This window comes from Squalius cephalus (genome assembly GCF_949319135.1).
Source record: "Squalius cephalus genome assembly, chromosome: 3".
NCBI lineage: Eukaryota > Metazoa > Chordata > Actinopteri > Cypriniformes > Leuciscidae > Squalius > Squalius cephalus.
Window position 1 is genome coordinate 23,653,774 of NC_137124.1, and position 20,957 is coordinate 23,674,730.

General features: G+C 37.7%; 1 protein-coding gene across 2 annotated transcripts in view; it reads left to right on the forward strand.

Moving 5' to 3' along the window:
• The window catches only part of rfx7a (regulatory factor X7a), a 31,505-nt gene that overhangs the window by 3,798 nt on the left and 6,750 nt on the right, over positions 1–20,957 (forward strand). The window contains exons 2-8 of one of the 2 annotated variants that reach the window (XM_079866997.1): positions 10,340–10,373; positions 17,820–17,905; positions 18,092–18,214; positions 18,412–18,528; positions 19,890–19,974; positions 20,164–20,371; positions 20,557–20,858. In XM_079866997.1, coding sequence (XP_079723123.1) covers positions 10,340–10,373; positions 17,820–17,905; positions 18,092–18,214; positions 18,412–18,528; positions 19,890–19,974; positions 20,164–20,371; positions 20,557–20,858 — 955 coding nt within the window. The remainder of the gene's footprint in view (positions 1–10,339; positions 10,374–17,819; positions 17,906–18,091; positions 18,215–18,411; positions 18,529–19,889; positions 19,975–20,163; positions 20,372–20,556; positions 20,859–20,957) is intronic. The other variant, XM_079866998.1, reaches the window with a different exon arrangement.

Here is a 20,957-nt window from a genome sequence, read left to right on the forward strand (position 1 = left end):
ACAACATTGTTTTGGAAGTTGGGTAAGTTCCGTTGAATATCTTACATCTTTAGGTTTGGTGTTAAAAATGACAGTGTGAATGCTAAGCGAACCAGGACAAAATGATTCATTTTCTTTTTTGGTCTGGACCAAAGGAATGAAGAGAACCAAACTGCAATTGTGAACACACCCTAAGATATCAGTGGTTTACCGGGCATGTGTACCAAACCTTAGATCGCCCCGCTGCTCACAGCAGTCTGGGAAACCGACAGTTCCTCTTAGATGAGCGGCTGGACTGAAGCCGGCCATACTTTTTTTTTTTTGCTATTAGCTGCTCTCTAAGTGCTAATAGCTTTAGCATGCTATGATGCTCATTTGTGCTTAAGATATCTGTATGTGTTTAAAATGAAGTCATGCTTTGAAAAAAAAAAAAAAAAAAAAATTAAATATTTTTTTAGGTTTTCCTCTCAAAAACAAAATAAACACACAACAAAAATGACAGTGATGAGAATATAGCAGTTAAGAAAGCATCTGATCATAGCATATGTTTGCACAAGCCCTGCAATTTGGCACTCTAGTCAAGTCATGTCACATTTATCATATAGCACTTTATGCAATAGATTGCTTTAAAGCAAGCAGCTTTACATTATTAAACATGAAAAAAGTGGCAGTTTTGCTCTCAAATAAAAGTGCAACTTCAATGTTTTTTCTCGTGTCTGACTTCAACGGACTGAATGAAGAAATGAACCAGAGAAGATTACCTTGTCAAAAGAAGTCGGAGCCCCAGAGCCAAACCTTGGTCCATTATACAACCACCACAGACCAATAGTAGTTCAAAGGTGTTTACCAACCAGTACATTTACCAACTTTTCCAGAAAGTTCTGGAAACTCACTCTAAACCAACAAACTCTAAACGAACTTCGTTTTGGCTTGATTTTGTACGAAATAAACGAACTGGTGTGAAGTATATCAGGCCTTTAGTGCACACAAGAGGTTATGAGATGCAGCACAGTAGTGGCTGAGTTCATCAGGTTCAGTGGTGTTTTCTATCTGTCGGTGAGAGAGAGACAGAGAGAGAGAGAGCTTTCTCATCCCTAATCTCTCTTGCACACAGAAATTCTGGAAAATACATGGATACTATGTCCCGGGATCGTTTGATTTTGGTTCATTCACACTGCCAGTGATTTTTCGGAATCTGTGAGTGTGTTCACACATGTGACGTCAGGATGTGATAACTCCTGTCAGAAGTCAGTTCTGCTGAAAACTCCTCTTCGTCATTTCTACACGAAGACGAGTCCATACTCCCCAGTAGCATCACTGGGTTTGCCAAGTGGCTCGTTCCCCATATGCTGTTGCATAGGTTGTAGAAAGGCCCGTGCGATGGCACGTGCGTCATCACTACGACATACCCCTTACGGCATTGGTCATGGCTTTTGTTCACAAAGGGCACGTTCCGGGTTACTAGGTCCCCATCCCAGCATCGATCCCGGCATCAATCCCGGGACGTGTTTGTGTTCACACCATAGACTGTAAAAAAATATGGACGTAGTGTCCGTGACGTCACCCGTAGGTTTCTGAAGAGCATTTTTGAAGCCTAAAGTGGGCGGAGTCGGCCGTCGCCATCTTGGCCTCGCGTAACCTTGCGTCACTCTCGGATAACAGAAAATGGGCAAAGAGGCGGGGCGTGTGTGGAGCTGGAGGAGCCTGGCTATCTGAAACCACGCTCACGCTCGACGTGATCGAGTTAGCTCAGGCTTGGGAGATAATGCTATATGCTACTGAAAGTACCCTATGGAAAGTACCAAGTCTGCGACTGCACAAGGCCTCGCGCTAAAGTGACAGGAACTTTTAATTGGCTTTACGTCATCAACTGTTTTTGCCCTTCGAAATAATGTTAAAAGACATGGCTACAAGTGAGACTGTGTATCGTGATTCTGTACTATTCTGCTAGTTGAAAATGTATAATGCAGTAACTATTACTCTGAGAGAGTGTGTGTGAGACAGTGATTTATGTGCATAACAGTTACATGTCAGTCACTCTTTTTTTATAGTCAATGGTCCGTCAGCGCGGCATCGCTCGTCAAGTTCGTAGAGAGCTTATCTTATTCAGTCCATTTTAAATTCTGATTTTGGCTGCCTCTCAAATGGGTTAAACCATAGATATATTACCTATGAAGTTCAAGTAAATGCGCTAGAAATCCGCGCTCATTCAAGGATGTGCATTTAGCTGCTATTGCGTGGACGGAGAAAGCGCCGACACCTGCAGGATTTCATCTGACGGTAACGTTACATAAGCATATTATAATCAATCTGTTCCGTGAGAGCAGAACGATCGAGCCTTTATAGACGTTTTTAAATCTGAAAACTCCAAAAACCAACGAAATTGTCAGACATCCATTAGTGCATGTTCACAGAGGAAAACAACTGAAATACAGCGCTGGTTGTTCTCTCAAGTCAAGTCAAGTCAAAGTTTATTTATATAGCACTTTTTAAAAACAACAAGTGTTTAACAAAGTGCTGTACACACATATCCTTTATCAATAATGCAATCAACCAACATGACTTAAAATAAAAGGAACTAAAAAACAAAAACAATAAAACAATACTCTCACATAGCATCAAATGCCAAACTGTAATAGTGAGTTTTGAGATTCGATTTAAAAACGAACGATACTCTCGAACGATACTCGACGACAACGACGGAATCCTAAGCCGTGGGCGAAGTAATGGGTGTATTAAATTGTATGAAATAATCCCGAAAAAAGCACAAACACTGCAGAAATGGCAAGTTCAGCAGCTAACATTTGCTGAGGTGAAGTGAGTAGTGACGCGGCTAACAGCAGACAAACGGCTAGCATTGACATCAGCGGGAATCCACCTGTCACTCAAAAGTGGACACACCCTTAATTATGCAGAACTTTAAGGATTAATCAACTAAACGGATGAGTTATAAAAAAATTCACCCCCCTCACAGTTGTTATGAAGGGCAAAATTAGCTGTATAGACCAAAGCCACATAGAGAACCAGGCTGTAAACACGTTTTTTTCTGCTGTAAAGTTGGTCATTTTAACATGGGGGAGATACAGATTTGACTCACTTCTGCAGCCAGCCTCAAGCGGCCAGTCGATGAATTGCAGTTTAACTCACTTCCGTGTTGGTTTCAAGAGAGAGACGGGGAGGTTGCCGCTTGGTTCACACAGAAGGCACACAATTTTACGGCAATTTCCCGGGATCAACGCGCTGTGTGAAAGGGGCTACTGACTCACAAATATCACACATGTAGGTCATGCTGACTAGCAGTAGTGTTATTCTCTGTTGTGATGTCTGGCTGCTCTCAGTCAGCACTCTGTTCATGTGGAATTAGCCGTGAAGCTCACAGGCCTCTGCCCTCTTCCCAGGACAACCTTTTTGAGAGTAAAAGATAGAGATGTTCATGCCATCCGTTCTAACCAGTGACACAGTGACCCTTCACCTCTCCCCTCCCCCCACCACCCGGCTCTCTCTCTCCCTCCCTCGCTCTGTCTATCTGTCTCTCTCTCTCAGGCGGTTGTTTACGTTCCTGTTATGATCAGGGCACATGCGGCCAGCTGGAGGAGGGGATCTTAGGGGGAGGGGCAGTGACCGACAGGATAAAAGTCTGTGGCTTAAATCAGGCCACTGTTTACAGGAAAAAACAAACCTTGAATGTCTATTGTAATGATATCAATAAATAAATAAATAAATATATATATATATATATATATATATATATATATATATATATATATATATATATATATATATATATATATATATATATATATATACACACACACACATACATACATACATACATACATTCATACAAGATTTGGACAATGAAACCAAAACACCTGGTTTTAGACCACAATAATTTATCTTAATAATTTATTGTCTGGTCCAATAAATCCCATTTTCCTTTATATCATGTGGACAGCTGTGTACTTTTATGCTGTTTACCTGGGAAGTGGTGTAGGGCTAGCCTGGTAATACCAAACTCTGCTACTTCGCTTTGCTTCGTAGACAGAGTCTGGCATGGCATAATTGAAAAGCATTTTCTTTATCGCGGGGGGGCGCTTGTCTGAAGTTTAAAATCATTGGTTACCCGTAAGCCAATCACATAACGTTTGGTTATGGCGTGTGTTATGCGCATGCTCAGCCGCATCTAACTTCCACTGTAAACACATGTATGATGCGAAAACAAAACCATCGAGCGAAATACCGGAGTGAACATGGCTGTGCGCGACTTTTGCAGATTATGTGAAGTAAAACTCTACGCATCCACGGTACAATCAGTGTCTACGTCACGGCTCTCAGCCCGCCCTCTGTTCGTTGATTTGGCCGGCTGTTTTCAGGCCGGAGGAAAACGGAAAGCTATTAAGCTGTCTCAGACTGAGTACAGAAGCGAAATGAAATTGAGCGGAAGTAAGAAGTCTGACGTAGTCAGGCTAGTGTAGGGCCTCCTTTTGCAGCCAATGCAGCATACGTTTATTTTGGAAATTACATATACAAGTCATTGTGTCCAGAGGGATTTTGAGCCATTCCTCTTCCAGAACAGTGGCCAGGTCTCTATGTGATGCTGGTGGAGGAAAATATTTTCTGACTTGCTCCTCCAAAATACCCCAAAGTGGCTAAAAAATATATAGATCTGGTGACTGTGCTGGCTGTGGGAAATGTTCAACTTCACTTTCATGTTCATCAAACCATTCTGTCACAAGTCTTGCTGTGTGTTTGGTGCATTATCATGCTTATACACGGCACACCCTTTTTTAACTATTAGGTGCACATGGTCCTCCAGAATGGTTTGGTAGTCCTTGGCACTGATGCCCATCAAGCACAGTAGGGAATGCCATGATACCACTCCAACTGAGGTTTACAACAAAACATTGCATTTTCATCAAATAAATCATGCACAACAGAAGTTTTAATAAATTATTATTACTATTTCTATTATTATTATCGTTATTTATTACTATTATTATAACGTTGAGATGTACATTTTGCTTTACAGTATTAATATATTTCGGTCAATTTCTTAACCATACTTATATTTGGATGGTTTGTTGTGAAGATCTTTGAGTTTCTGTTCATATTTGGCAATCGTTTTTACCAAATTAAATGTAGTGTAGTGAACTCTCATGTTGAGTGTCCTCATATAGTGAGATGCATGCTTGAGTAGTAGACAAGACTGTTCTGCTCACGCGACTGGGTCAGAGTATCTCTGAAATGGCAAGGCTTGTGGTATGCTCCTGGTCAGCAGTGGTGAATACCTAACAAATCGGTTACGGCTTTGGGCAACGAAGGTTATCCAGTCTCGTCCGAACCAATAGAAGGTCTATTGTGGCACAAGTCACAGAAAATGTTAATGATAGTTCTGAGAGGAACATGTAACAATATCAATATTACGCCCTGCTGCTTATGTGGCCCATGATAACCCCTGTCCACCGTTGCGTTTTCAAAGCATCAGTTCTGAAGCATCAGAACTGGACATTGGATCAGTGGAAGAAGGTTGTCTGGTCCAATGCATCCCGTTTTCCTTGATGTTATGTGGATGTACGCAATTTACCTGGGGAAGTGATTAAGGCTGGGCGATATATCGATATAAAAAATATATCGATATATTTTGAAATGCGATATGGAATTAGACCATATCGCATATATCGATATAGTTCAAATTTTCAAATAGTCCGCCCCTCCTTCCACTCTGCGTGCGTGTTTAGAGCATGTTATGTTATGAGAGGCGAATCATGACTACTTCAGAAAACCCAGCACAATAGGAACTACCAGGCAGTGACATAAGTGTACGCTGAAATAAAGTTTTTCACCTCAGAAACACGGACTTTCTTGTCCTGTCAGCCGTTATACTGTGCTCGGAGCGCACCGCACACTCTTCAATTGCACGCGCAAATGCGGCAGCGCGCGCTGTGTATCGCTTCACTGTAGGCTATATAAAGTGCAAAAGAAACTACGAGCATGCAACGCCGTTACGTTGTAAATTACACGAAATAAAAGTAATGCAGGTATGATTTTCATTCTATTCACCAGGAGCAGTTTCCATGTTTCATTAACAGTTATTGTTAATATTGTGTATTCACCATGGTAACTCGTTCTTAACCCCAAAATGCCACTTTATTTTTCTTTGTGTTGTTTTTTAGATTTTTAAATGACTGTAGTGGCTCATACCACATTGTATTAACAAAAACTAGTTTGGGACTGCTATTTAATAGCTTTAGCATAGGCCTACTGTTTGTTTATTTATTAGTAGCCTACTAGTCTTTACTAGTCATATTCTTACAATTTATGTTAAGTAAAGGGGGACAGTACTTGTCATAATCGTGCAGCCCTAAGGTGAAGAAACCTGTTTATAATTTATTCATTTGATTTTGCAACTGTTCACTGAAATAGCCAGTTTCAATAAAACTACTTGTGACATGTCATATTTGGCTTTGACTTTGACTGAACATTTGCTCTCACTTTGCGGAAAAAATATCGGGATATATATCGTATATCGATATTCAGCCTAAATATATCGGGATATGACTTTTGGTCCATATCGCCCAGCCCTAGAAGTGATGACACCAGGATGCAACGTGGGACAACGATTCCCCTTCATTGCAATGGTAATCCCAGATGGCAGTGACCTCTTTCAGCAGGATAATGCACCCTGCCGCACTGCACACATTGTTCAGAAATGGTTAGAGAAACATGATGAAGAGTTCAAGGTGTTGCCTCTAAATTCCCCAGATCTTAATCCAGCTGATCATCTGTGGGATGTGCTTGACAAACAATCCAATCCACATGACACCTTCGGGGGTCTTGTATAGAGTCCACGCCGGATGACCAACAGAATATTAGGCAGGTGGCCTTAATGTTTTGACTCTCAGTCTTTTGTGGTTTAATAGTCACAGACACTAGTCTAGATTTAAACACTAGATTTAAATGAGTTGTACAGCCCTAAACTAGATTTATTAATCCAGAATTTGCAAAATTCTGTGATAATCCATTTTATACAGTAAATTACGTTATAATGGCCGGAATAGCAATTCCGTCCCCGTTTTCCCGCATTGTTTAAACTAGGACCCTAAATATTAAAAGAATTGCAGCATAAAGCAGGACACAAATAGTATATTAATTTTGTCTTCTAATGTTTTGCAGTTCATTCACACTACCAACTTCTTATGAATGGGCCATGTTTCACATATAGCATTGCAGTGCGTTTAAGACGCACTGCTCTCTAAATTAGGGCCCATTATCTGTGTATCATGTGAACACCGGGCTAATAGTGTTAAACTTTGCTGTTGATGATTGCATGTTTAGCTCATTAAGTAAGTCTCAGACAGGTGTCTGCTTGAAACAGTCTGATAATAACATGTGTTGCCACAGGAAATGACATTAACGGGAACTACTGTTTATACTGGCTGCCTTGACAACAGTGGTGAGAACCTTTACCTGCTTCAAGACTACCTAGAAACAGTTTAATGAGTTTTACCTGGCCTGAAGCCACATGAGAACAAACGACAACTCGCCTAGTAACAGTTCATTAGTTCCCTGACCTCTCCCTCGCTCATAGGGACAGTCATATGACTGACTCTCTAAGAACACACATGCTATTTGGCCTTGGCCTGTGGCATAAGCCTGAAAGGTTTTATATGGGATTAAAAAGTCAGAATGTTGAAACACGCTGCCTGATTGGATGTCCTGTAATTTAAAGCCATTGTGTGTGGTGTAGCTTTGGTGATTAGCAAATCAGAGCTTGACAGTAAGGATGGCCTGATGGCTCAGGGCCAGTGCCAGAGAAATTTGGGTCTGCGTGGGATGGATTTTTAAATCCCACGCAAAAAAAATTCAATTATTTACTGTTACGGCAAAAATATGTTAGATTTCATTCGACTCCGCCCGTTAACTTGCACGTTTTGTCTCGTTCCCGCCAGCAAAAGCCGGAGCCGATCTGGTGGCAGAAAGTAACAGTTCTGCAGTCTATGGAAGCCATGGAATAAAAGTATAAAAAAGGTGATTTCTAGGGCTGAATATAACAAATATTTTTTCAATTGATTTATCTATCAATATTTTTTTTGATTAATCGAATAATCTAACGATTATTTAGCAGCAATTGCTTACAAGTGTGAATCTTGAAATGTTTTGTTCATTCAGGAGATTAAAGTAGCTGCTTGATTATGTTCATTCAGCTGTATGATGGGGTGGGCAGATCGATTCTAAAGTATCGATACTTTCGATACTGACGTGGTATCGAAAAGGATCGATCCTCACATAAAAATATCGATCCAAATGTTTTTTTGTTTTTTTTTTACCAGTAATTTTTATTAATTTATCACGCAATTCAGTGTGTAAAATAAGCTTCTAAGTGGAAAAATAAGCGCATGTTAGCGAATAATTGTGTAGGATAGAACTTTTTCTCCTAGTCATCTTGATACAAGACTAAACTAATCAATCACAGAGCGTTCGATGCTGGTGCTTCGCTGAGTTCACAGGCCCACAGTGCGTTTGGGAAACGAAGCCTTGCTTAGATGACAGAGAAACAATCGGGAGTTATTTTGCAATGAACAAACTAAAAGTACTATTTTTATTCAACAAGGATCGATGCATTAAATTGATCAAAGGTGACAGTCAAGGGTTTTACACTGTTAAAAATAAATATATTTCATATAAATGCTGTTCTTTCAACTTTGTTCTTCAAATAATTCTGCATAAAATGTATCATGGTTTCCACAAAAAGATGAAACTGTTTTTAACATTGATAATAATAAGAAATGTTTCTTGAGCAGCAAATCAGCATATTAAAATTAATTCTCATCATGAAGACTGGAGTAATGATGCAGAAAATTCAGCTTTGATCATAAATTACAGTTTACTATAACATAGAAAACAGATATGTTAAATTGTAATAATATTACAGTTTTTACTGTATTTTTGATTACTAATTACAGGCGAGTTGAGCACAAATCACAAAATATTTAGTAGTCATGAAAACGTATTCAGATTTAGCATATTAATGATGCATTCACCTCATAAATCATGGCACACTGCTCTAGCACAGGAAAGTGCATGTAAGTTCAAGTGCATGCTTTTAAAATTAAAATTAAAAAGAATTTTGCAGTATCGCCCACCCCTACTGTATGATCAAACGGCTGAAGTAACAACCGCATTCTAACTAACTAAAACAGTAACCATAGCAACAGTGTCAAACATGGTGGTGTCCATAAAACTGTCAAGGTTTACCATGATTGACAGCGCGTAATTAAATAATTTGAGTCCAATCGAGGCACGAGTTCATCCATTAGATATTTTAAATTACAAACAACAGTGTTAAATGCTTCACAACCGGTGGGTTGAGTTTGAGTCGCACGTCTCCCACCAATGGCAGCTCATACAAAACTGAATGCTGTGTGAACTCAGCCGTATTAAGCACAAAATATGGGACAGACAACCCTATTGTAATGCTGTGTAAAATTTACTTTAATAGTCCAAACACTTGCGCTGCCGTCTCATTGTTTTGAGGTAGGAGAGCCCTGGGATGTTTTCTTTTCAGATGCTCCTGCATAGAAGTTGTGCTGCTGCGTGACGAATCGACGCATTCCATGCGAATCGACTCATTTACGTAATCAATTACTTCGACGCGTCGTTCCAGACCTAGTATATTTCGAGTTTATTTTATTATATCTTACAATTCTGACTTTTTCCTTGCAATTTTGAGTTTGTTTTACAATTCTGATTCTGAATTCAAAGTGCGCTGTTCTCTCTTGTCCTTGCACCGTCTTGTTGTACAGCCACTGTGTGGCCTGACGTGAGATTTCTTGTGAAGTTGAAGGAAATGGAAGAGAACATGTTTCTGGTTAGTTGAGAAATGTGTGTGTGCATTTTGCAAGGGGTCATTTTTTTAATTCTCACCTTTAATGCAGATTGACCTGTGACTGTACCCAGAATATAGTATCCTTTGAATGTTCAATTTATTCTATAGCCATCACAAGGAAAGTATCTTTACATTTCTCTGAATGCAAATTTGATCCTCTCTACTGTTCCATACCTGTAAATAGATTCCATACTGGTTCATTCCGGTTCCTGATGGTCAAAACATTCAGATTGGCAGGAATATTTATAGACCCTCCAGGTTGATGGAACATTAAAGCAAGATACTTTTTTTTTTTTTTTTTGTGCATAAGCACGTGTTCCTGAGGATATATTGGTCTGAGCCGGACGGGGCCGACGGGTTAGAGGATGGAAAGATGTTTTGAATGCCACTGATTTATTAATAAAGCCAGCTTTATGAATGTTTCTCAAGTTACTCTTGTGTCATGCTGATTATTTCTCTTGTCTTTTTTTGCAGCAAAACTGTACAATCAAAGGTGGATTGCATTTTGGTGAGTATTTGATATCAATGAAAAATTTTGTTTTACTGGAAATACATTTTAAATAAATGAATAGGAGTTAAATAAGAATACTGTAGTACTTGACATTTGTAACATAAACATAATTTATAAATACAAAAAAAACAACAACTGAGCTTTATCTAACATCATGGTAAAAAAAAAATATATAATGCTTGCAAAAATGTTAAACCATAACAAATTGAATTATTTGGTTAAATTTAACAAATTTGTTATGGGTGAATTTGGTACCATCTGACATGGTGAATCGAATAATAAGGTTGGACAACTACAAGTAAGAAGTATTTTTTTATTGTTTGTTAATAAAGTAGACTGCTGCAAATATTACATAAGGTGTGATAAACACAAACTGAAAGTTAAGGCAAGTTAACTGAAAGTTTCTCCTCTGGAGAAAACAGAAAAGTTGATTCTCTTTGGGACTTGGATTTGTTATGGTGCTATTATTTTTGTAAGTTACAACAGGACTGGCCATTGAGTGATAGATGGAGGATGATGGAGTCATATACTGCTTTTGCTATCAAATATAACTATACTAAAATGCTTGTAACAAATTCTAAATATATCCTGTGTATGGTGAAGAAGAAATCCAAATGGTTTACTAAAGATCAGTGACTGTGCCTTTTCTTAAAAAGCTAGAAAGTTTTTGTTTTTTATGTATTATTATTATTTTTTTACTCCTAAATTACTTGTGGCAGCATATTGAAATGGAATGAGAGACAATCCTAATAAAGTGTGTGGTTTGTGCCATCTTGGGAATGCCCAGAGAGAGGTCATTAAAGGGGGCTTATTATGAAAATCTGACTTTTTCCGTTTTTGAGTGTTATAATCGGGTCCCCAAACATGTTATAACCAACTCAGAAAACATGAAAAGTGACAACCCAGTAACTTTGTTTTGGTAAGCCTTTCTCTGCAAGCATGTCAAAAAATAAGGCGATCAGATTTTGCTCCCCTTCTGACGTAGGAAGGAGATCTTATTATAATATTACCGCCCCTTAATCTGCACGTTTCCACCCACGGTGCCGCCATTTGGTTTTCGCAAGTGACAACAGTGTAACCAGTTCTAACACAATGGCAAAAGTTCGAGCAAAGCATGCAAACTGTTCTGTCATTGACTGCACAGACGAGCACAGAACACTATTTGACCAAAAAAATGTCACAGCTGTCTTAAAGAACTCAGAGAACTGTGTAAACTTGTGTAAAAGTTAAATATGACAGTACATGCAAGTCGATGAAATGAATCAATGTAACTCCACAACAACTACATAAATGTATCCACTAACCATTCAGAAACATCCAGGTGCAGTCTAAAAGTTGCAACCTCTTCCTGAGTTTCTCTGTAAGGCTGCACTTCACTACTTATTTCTGAAATTTGACTGAAATTCGCGTTGTGTTATTGTATCCGAAGCTCATGTAAAGGATAGGCCGTCTTCTGAACGGAGGTGGGGAGCAGCAGCTCATTTGCTTTTAAAGGGACACACACAAAAACGGCGTGTTTTTGCTCACACCCAAAAAGGGGCAACTTTGACAAGCTATAATAAATAATCTGGGGGGTATTTTGAGCTGAAATTTCACAGACACATTCTGGGGACACCATAGATTTATATTACATCTTGTGAAAAGGGGCATAATATGTCACCTTTAATACTGACTGACTTTGCTTTGACTTCCTTATGGTGGTGTTTACCGTTCAGGAAGGGTTTGGCCGGTCCAGCACTGTCATCAGTAGATTTCAGTTCAGTCTTTTAGAGGACTTACTCTATTGTGGTGAAAACAATGACGAAGTTGATGATATTAACACCGTCTCTTATGGGGTAAGCTTATCCAAAGTAGAAACACAGTGTGGGACACATTGAAGATACATTCATTTAATGATGTTAGATTATGTAAATATTGATTTGCATTAGTTGGAAAGCCTATTTGCAGTGAGGTTGAATGATAAAATACTTTAAAATGCCAGATAAATGTTTGTTTTTTTTGCCAGATGAAAACACATTTACTGAATAAATTCCTCGATGCGCACCAAAAAAGACATCTGACTTTGCGATGAGAGGGCATAACTGGACTAACCAGCGGACCGGTCTCGTTGCACAGCATCTGAAATGCTGTTTTGGTCATTCTGAAATGCCTAAGCAAAGTCTGTCGTCAAACTGGTTCAGTATAATTACCTCCCAGAACTGTCTTACATGACTGCGTTCCCAAACAGCAGGCATCCGCTTCTGAAAGCAAGATAAATTCATTGCGTTTCGTCTGCGCGCTCTAAGGCTTAAGTAATTTGTTGTATACAAAATTATTTTAAACAATGGCTTCTCATACTGCAGCAACTTCCTTTTTTCTTAGTGATATAATTTACCAGTTTATCAGGAAGTGACGATTTTGTTCTCTTCTGCTCACTGGATGGAAACGGTGCTTTATTCCAATTTTGCGCATAAGTTAAATTCGCAACTTTGGATGGAAACGTCATAGCTATTGAATCATTTGCTCAAGAGATTTGTTAAAAAAAACGCTGATTGATCCAGTAGTGAAACAAGAAAAGTATTTAGAGTCATTGAATCATTCATTCAAATCGATAATTTTTAAACCAACTTTTAAACCAAATATTTCTCAACTTTTAAGCCAAATATTTTTAAATATAATTCATTCAGATTAATTAAACAACTGAAATATACTGCAGCAATTAACATTTTGTCAGAACCTCTAGTAAATTACATGGTATTTTGTTTAGTTGTCTGCTCAGAATTGTGGGAGAATCGTGATCTGTTTGAAACAAAAAAAAAATCATGATTCTTAATTAATCCGGAAACTTGCAGCTCTAGGTGAGTGATACACTGAAATTGAAATGGGACAATGCTGATATGAATCACAAATAGCTTTGATCATAACCCTGTGAATTAGACCGTTATAGACTACTGTTATAAGAATGAGTCCTTTTCAAGTACTTCACACAACTTTTTCCAGCTCTTCAAAGCTCAAAAGTCTGAATATTTTCCAATTGACATGTTATTTTTAATGTGATGGCCAAAAACATTTGTTGTTCATCCTTCAAAGATTGTCCCCATTTGTAAAACTAAGTTTCATGATGTAGGAAAACCAAAACTTGCTGAAAAACAAAACTTTATACTTTAAAATTATAATAAGACATTAAATAACCACTAAAACCAGTAGATGGCTGCAGAGGAGCACTTATTAGCTCGGCCATTTCCACTCCCTATTATATTTTTTTCAGACATTTTGCTTTGAATTTATTTTTTTATACATTGTCAAATCACTATTATAACATTTAATAAATCTATTTTTGTATCTTTTTTGTAGTATATAATTGTTGGAAAAGTCACAAAGCCTCATGAAAACAAACTTTTCTTCAAAATTGTAAATGAAAGTACAAAGACAATGAGTAAAGTGTGCCTCCTTTATAATCTCTGAGCTAAAATATATTACTTTGCATTGACCTAACCAGGCAGTCAAGGTATGACATTTTTGGGAATGTCCCACAAATCTCACCTAAGTGTGCATGTCAGTGTAATTTGTGCTAATGTTTGTAATATGGGGATGTTTCTGCATGGCTGAGAAATTGAAGACAGTTCACATCAGTTGAAGTAGGGCTGCAACCATTAAATGTTTTGAGTTGTGTGTGTGGTGACGTATGAGGGAAAGACAAATTGACAGCGGTCTGTGTGGCCCCCAAGGTAAAAGTAACATGAAATCCTCTCCAGATATTAGACAGTGTTTCCTGTGTTCGCTGCTAACCTCCTCTGTCCTTATCCGCCCCCTCCTCCTCTAGTCTGCCGCTGTTGACCTCTGTAGGATGTTGCCAGCCCTCGCTGAGTCTTGCATCAGCCTCCTCTCGTGAAACTTTCATTCCATAGTAGTATGCCACAAAGCCCTGCTGTTTAACTTATTATCATAAGTTAATAGATAAGTTAAGTCACTTATCTCATATTTACATTTTACTAACAGTATCAATAAAAAAATAAATAAAATAATAATACTTAAAATTGTTCATAACATTTCAGTTTTTCTGACAATATTTGTAAATTAGAAATTCAGAGCACAAAAACGTCAACTCTGTTATTGAAGGATCATCACACTTTGTGTTTAAGGTTTCTTTATAACAAACAGGTTTACAGGTTTGATTTGTTTAAATTGTTAATGTTCCACTTCCAAACTGGTACATGGAACATAGAGGAAGATATTTGGAACCGCTTTTTTTTTTTTTTTTACAATGTAAGTCAGTGGGGTCCAAAACAACTTTGTTCTTTAATATAATTGATCAAAAAAAAAAAAAAAAAAAAAAAAAACTGAGATGTTCTTCTAAATATCTTCTTTTGTATTCCACATTAGATACAAAGTCATACAGGTTTGGAATGACATAATGGTGAGTTAATGATGCAGAATATATTTTGGGTGAACTATCCCTTTAAGCGTTTAATGTAAAACATGCTGGATATTGTACAATAATTCAATTCATTATGTTCACTCACTGTTACTGAATCATCACTTTGTCCCAGTATTGAATTGTTCTGGCATCTGGCCTGGAAGAGTTTGCTTGTGATAAACTTCTGTAGGCTTGTCAGAAAGAACTGGGTGACGTGGGTTCAGTCCTTCTGAAAAATGCATGAGTTATTCATGAATGTCTAGCAGGCTCAGTATTGCTGAGTAAGGGGCCTTCACACTCCCCAGGGGACATTACACCTGCATGAATGAGCTATAGTGATGATGAGTTACAGGATCTTCCTAACATTGTCATGACCTGTTTGCCAATTTCTGTTCCATCTCAGTGTTGAGAGACTGATGAATGAAGGATAAGATTGAAAACACTTTCGACAAAGCTATTGTAAAAATCAGCATAAGTACATTGTCTTTAAGTTTGGCTTACTTAAACAAAGTTTGAGTAAAATACCGATCAAAAGTTTCATTATGATAAAAAAAAAAAAAGAATATTTTTATTCAGCAAGGATGCACTAAATTTATCAACAGTGACAGTAAAAACATTTATAATAAAATATTTCTATTTCAAATAAATGCTGTTCTTTTAACTTTCTGTCCATCAAAGAATTAAAAAAAATGTATCATGGTTTCCACAAAAATATGAAACCGTTTTCACATTTATACCAAGAAATGTTTCTTAAGCAGCAAATCATCATATAAGAATGATTTCTGAAGGATCATGTGACACTGAAGACTGGAGTAATGACGCTGAAAATTTGGCTTTACCATCACAGGAATAAATTACATTTTAAAGTATATTAAACTAGAAAACCGTTATTTTAAATAGCAATAATATTTAACAGTATTAGTTTTGTATGTATTTTATCAGATGTATTTTTGATAAAATAAATCCCTATTTGGTGAGCATAAGAGACTTTCAAAAACATTAGAACAATCTTCAGATGCCAAAACTTTAAACGGTAGCGTGTGTATGCTGTTTTTGTTTTCCACATGCTTATGTTATGTTTGTCCACCCTTAAAAAGTCATGCCAAGTCCTCTCTTAAATAAGGTTGTCCACTTGGCTCCGAGACGTCTGCATTCTCGTGCCATTTTTACTTACTTTTCTTACCCCTCTCCAATGTTAACGCTAACGGCGCTCAGTGGTTGATAACTTTAGCTATTTACTAGCCATCAACCCTTAGCAACGAAGAGACGAATGGAAAAGACAGAGAGAGACAACTATTCTTAGAATTCAATGGAAAGGGGAGGGCGAGAGAATCAGCAGAGTGTGATGATGCCATCACTGATGAAGAGATGTTTAAGTGACAGGTGCATTTCCCAAGTTGTTGGTATTGTTTATTTTCACATGGCCTTTGGTAATTTGGACATATAGTTGATGTAGTGGTGTGGGACTTTTGAAGATCCCCACTTCCATTTCTCCCACAGGCAGACACCATGAAAACAAAGGCTTGTTTATACAGGCTTAACTGACTGCTCTGATCGCTGAGGGATTAGGTATTCTTCGGGATTATTTTTACCTTGGATGACTTCCTGTTTGAGGTTATGCCTTACAATCCTATTGAAGTCTGTTTAATTTAATTCGCTGCTCACAGCTCTGCAGGTCTCAGCCCATCTTGTTGAGTAAAGGCACTAAATTTCAATTAACCACTATAATATCTCTATCCAATGTTTATAGATTGTTTGTGGGTTTAAGCGTATGTTTGCGAGTGAGAAAGAGCCGGCAAGTGAAAATGGGTAGCAGCGCCTGGAGGGAGAGACTTGTGTCTGCTGCTCTCTACTCGGGCAGAATTTAAATCAGCTTGGCCCCACCCTAACATCTTACACATTCTCTTTGAAGAGCTGTTCAGTGCCTGTGTGCTACACTAACATTTAGGAACAGCTCAGCTGTAAGAGAAATACAGAGACCTGAAGATCAGAATGAGATCTTTTTTAATGCACACATCTGTCTGTATGATTATGTTGTAAAAAGAGAATACATTTGCATTTATTTACTACTTTATTGTTAAATAGTCAGCGGATCATTTTGATTGGATAGGATGGGTCCCTGATGGATTCCCCCTTCATTCAGCACTTCTCCTCTGTGCTAGACAGTAAAGAATCCCAGGCTGTCCAGTTATTATGACCATGTTGACACATTGACCCCCTGTATATACTACTGCTCGAAAGTTTGGTGTCAGTAAGATTTTCTTTTTTATCATTATTTATTCTTTAAATATTATTTTATTCGGGAATAATGCATAAACTCGATCAAAAGTGACAGTAAATGCATTTGGAATGTTACAAAACATTTTTATTTCAAATAAAATTAATTCAAACTATCTATTCTATTCATCAAAGAATCGTGTAAAAAGGTTTACACACATTCAACAGCAACTGTTTACAACATTGATAATAATAAGAAATTTTTCTTGATCATCAAATCAGCATTATTAGAATTATAAATAGATTTCTGAAGGATCATGTGACACTAAAAACTGGAAGTAGCCTAATGATGCTGAAGATTCAGCTTTGCCATCATAGGATACATTTTAAAATGTTAAAATAGAAAAGTTCATCAAATAAATGCAGCTTTGGTGAGCATAGGAGACTTCTTTGAAAACATTAAAAAAAATTGTACCAACCCCAAACTTTTGAGTTGTGTATATTCTGTAAAAGAAAGGTTTTTGGTCCATTATTTGGGCCAGCTGATCAAACTTGTACTTTTGTTTAATTTAATTTTGAGTCAAACCAGACAATTTTCTGTGTGATTCTAAAGATACCCTTTCCCTATATTCAAAGGCTTGTTTTCAGTGTGACCAGGAAGTCATGTCACTATACTTTTATTTCATGATTATCTAATTTTCTTAGGCTTCTTCTGTACTTGATGTACTTGATGCTAAGTCTTCTGTACTTGACATTTCAAACTCTTGAAACATGGCATTATAACGGCTTTATACTGAGCACACGTCGTCTGTGTTTCTGTTGCTTTGCAGCAAGATGTGGAGAAGCTTACAGACATTGAAAAACTCTACCTCTATCTCAAGTTGCCTTCTGGACCAAGCAGTGGCGTTGAGAAAAAGTGAGTGATACTATGGGTTCTACTAAACTACATCTGAATCGAATGCAAAATGAGGGCAATGGAACTTTTCACTAATGCTTTTATCATCTTTTTCCATATTATGTTTTGCTAATGGTAGGAGAAAAACACCAGCAAAATAGTATAGCAAATTAGTTCTAATTGTATTGTTTCATTCTTTTCTCTCAGTGAGCAGAGTGCCATGTCATCAAGTCGTTCCCAGCAGATGCACGCATTTAGCTGGATTCGGAACCATCTTGAGGAGCACCCTGAAACATCACTGCCTAAACAAGAAGTCTATGATGAGTACAAGTAAGCCAGGAATCCTGGGCCATCTTGCTTTATACATAAACATTTCAGCCAGAGTTGGTTCCTAGTTGGTTGAGGTTTAAGTTTATGGAGAATGTACTTCAGCAAGTATTTTTGCACAGAGCTTGATATGCTTTTGTTTTCTGTGAGTGGTCTCTGTGCAAATTGTAATTGATTTCTTTTACATGTGTGCTGCTCAGGAGTTACTGTGATAGCCTGGGCTATCACGCTCTCAGTGCTGCAGACTTTGGAAAGATCATGAAGAACGTCTTTCCCACCATGAAAGCGCGGCGACTTGGCATGCGAGGCAAATCCAAATATCCTTCAATGGAACTTTTTGTAACAATCCCATCCTCCCTTTTCCCAGTCCCCAAAAGCAGACACACATACACGTTCCTGTCCCTGAACTCTGTGTACTAAAGCATCTGTTGCTGTAATTCATGTAGCTGCTAAATATAGATCAAAAATCGAATCAAAATAAGCTTTGAGTCCTTGAACAGTTTTGCTGTATAGGAAACCTGTTTACTATCGGCTGCCAAATGCTGATCTTCAAAAGACATTCAGCCAAAGTGACCATTCATTTCTTTACAGCCTTGTTTTACAGTGGAGATCATTTCTCTTTTGTGCTCTGTTAGGAAGTACAGGCTATAGTATTACTACTTTATAACTTAATTTTGAAATGGAAAAAGAAAAAAAAACTAATTTATAGAAAACGTCAAATTTAACTTTTATTTTGAGGTTTTTAATAGGTGATATGAATCTAAATGAATCTTTTTATTTTAGTGTTTTGTTAAAAGATACCATAATAGTAAGCAACATAACAACAACATGTCTTTAGCTGTTATGTCAGATCTCAGAAATTATTATGTTGTGTAACTGTGGTCATTGTTATTTTGGTGTTAGGTAAGGCAGGATTGAAAGTGCATTCGTGAGGCTGAATATTATTTTTAATTTCAGAGTGGTGCGTCACTGAAATAAACCATGCTTGTTGTTGACGGTTGCTACTGCAACGGAAATCCAATCCTCACCAACTCTAAAGCCCAAGAAAGCAACGCTTTCATTCCAGTAAAGGACATCTTGTATTTTCTTATGCACGAGAATTGAATCTTAAGCTTTTTGGTGATTGATTTTCCAAAACAATAATGTAGTTGCCATACTTTAAGGTTTTTGAAGGTCATGTTTGATGTAATAACATACATCTAGGAACAAAAACTGGAAAATATATCAGCTTTCATTCTAAGCTGTGTGACATGTTCTTTAAAGGTACAATTAGAGTTCATGAGATCGAAAACCCACTGTAGACCTACATACTGTCTCTTTTCTCACCCAAACTTTTCATACAGAAGAATGTAGATGCATAAACAGTCAAGTACTGTGTTGTACATTTTGTTTGGTGTGAAAGCTCTACGATTAGTCTTTATTTGTGACCAACATCTCTGCCCCGCATGGGCTGTTAGCCTCACTAGTGATTTTATTTATATATATATATATTGACATAGATTAAACAAAATTAATTTAGTTTTAATTCCAGTGTTGACAAACATTTATCAATTATCAAATAATTTATCTTCAGTATGTTATTTGCTTCACACGAAAGTGATTTAATACCTTTTTTGATATGTGGAAATCCTAGCACCTTTGTATAATGGACAGATGTATTTCCTTGACTTCTGTGAAGATATTGCTATAGTGGACTTAGGAAGAAGGCTTGTGTACACATGCCATCTCTTCCCAACCTAGATCTTCACAAATCAGGTGATGGGGTGAGTTACTACTCTTTTTTTTTTTTTTTTTTTTTTTTTTTTTTTTTTTTTCTCATCTTTTCTTGTCTTGTCTCTGATTCACTGCAATTTTATCACTCTTACCATTATAATAATATTAAACATCTCTCAAATAACTAAAAATTGCATGTGTGAAAGCCTAGAAAATGTGTGCTGATTTTTCATTGTCAGTGTGAAGTGTTTGAAGCTACTGGTCAACTGTCAAGTGCAGAAGACGAGGTGCGCATTGCCGCATGTGGGTTGGTGTGCGAGTGGGCACAGAAAGTGCTGAGTCGGCAGTTTGACGGCGTTGACGATCTGGCTCGGTTTCTTTTGAACAGCCACTACATTGGAACTAAGTCTGTGGCTGCTCTTACTGTGATGACCGGTTCCCCCTCAGGTACAGTAAACTTGTAACAGCCCAGCAATTCACTCCATGTACCTACACTTGGAAATGTCTCCACCTTGTGGCTAGCAAACACAAGACAAACCTAAAAATAAGTGCATATGTTTCTTGGAAAATTTAATTTAATTTATTTTTTAATGTCGTCATAATTCTACAACTGATTCTCTTTTTTCCCACAGGAGCAAAGATGTCCATTCAGTCGTCTGCATTCGCTCCCACAGCCGATGCACACTCATTCCAGCCTCAGGTTAAAACCCTGGTCTCACCCTCAGTAGATGCCAAACAGCAGCTACAAAGGAAGATACAGAAGAAGCAGCAGGAACAGAAACTGCATTCTCCACTCCCTGGTGAAGCTCAGGCCAGGAGGGTAGATGGGGGCATAACTCCCGGGGCAGGGACAGGCATACCTTGTGGAAGTCCTGCTCTTCTTTCGCCTCAACCTATTGGGATTGTGGTTGCAGCTGTTTCCAGCCCCATCACGGTAAACTGCGATTTTTACACAAAATTACAAAAATATCAAAAAATTTCACATTTGAATTTATTTTATAGTAGTTTTATAAATAATTTAATATTAACACCT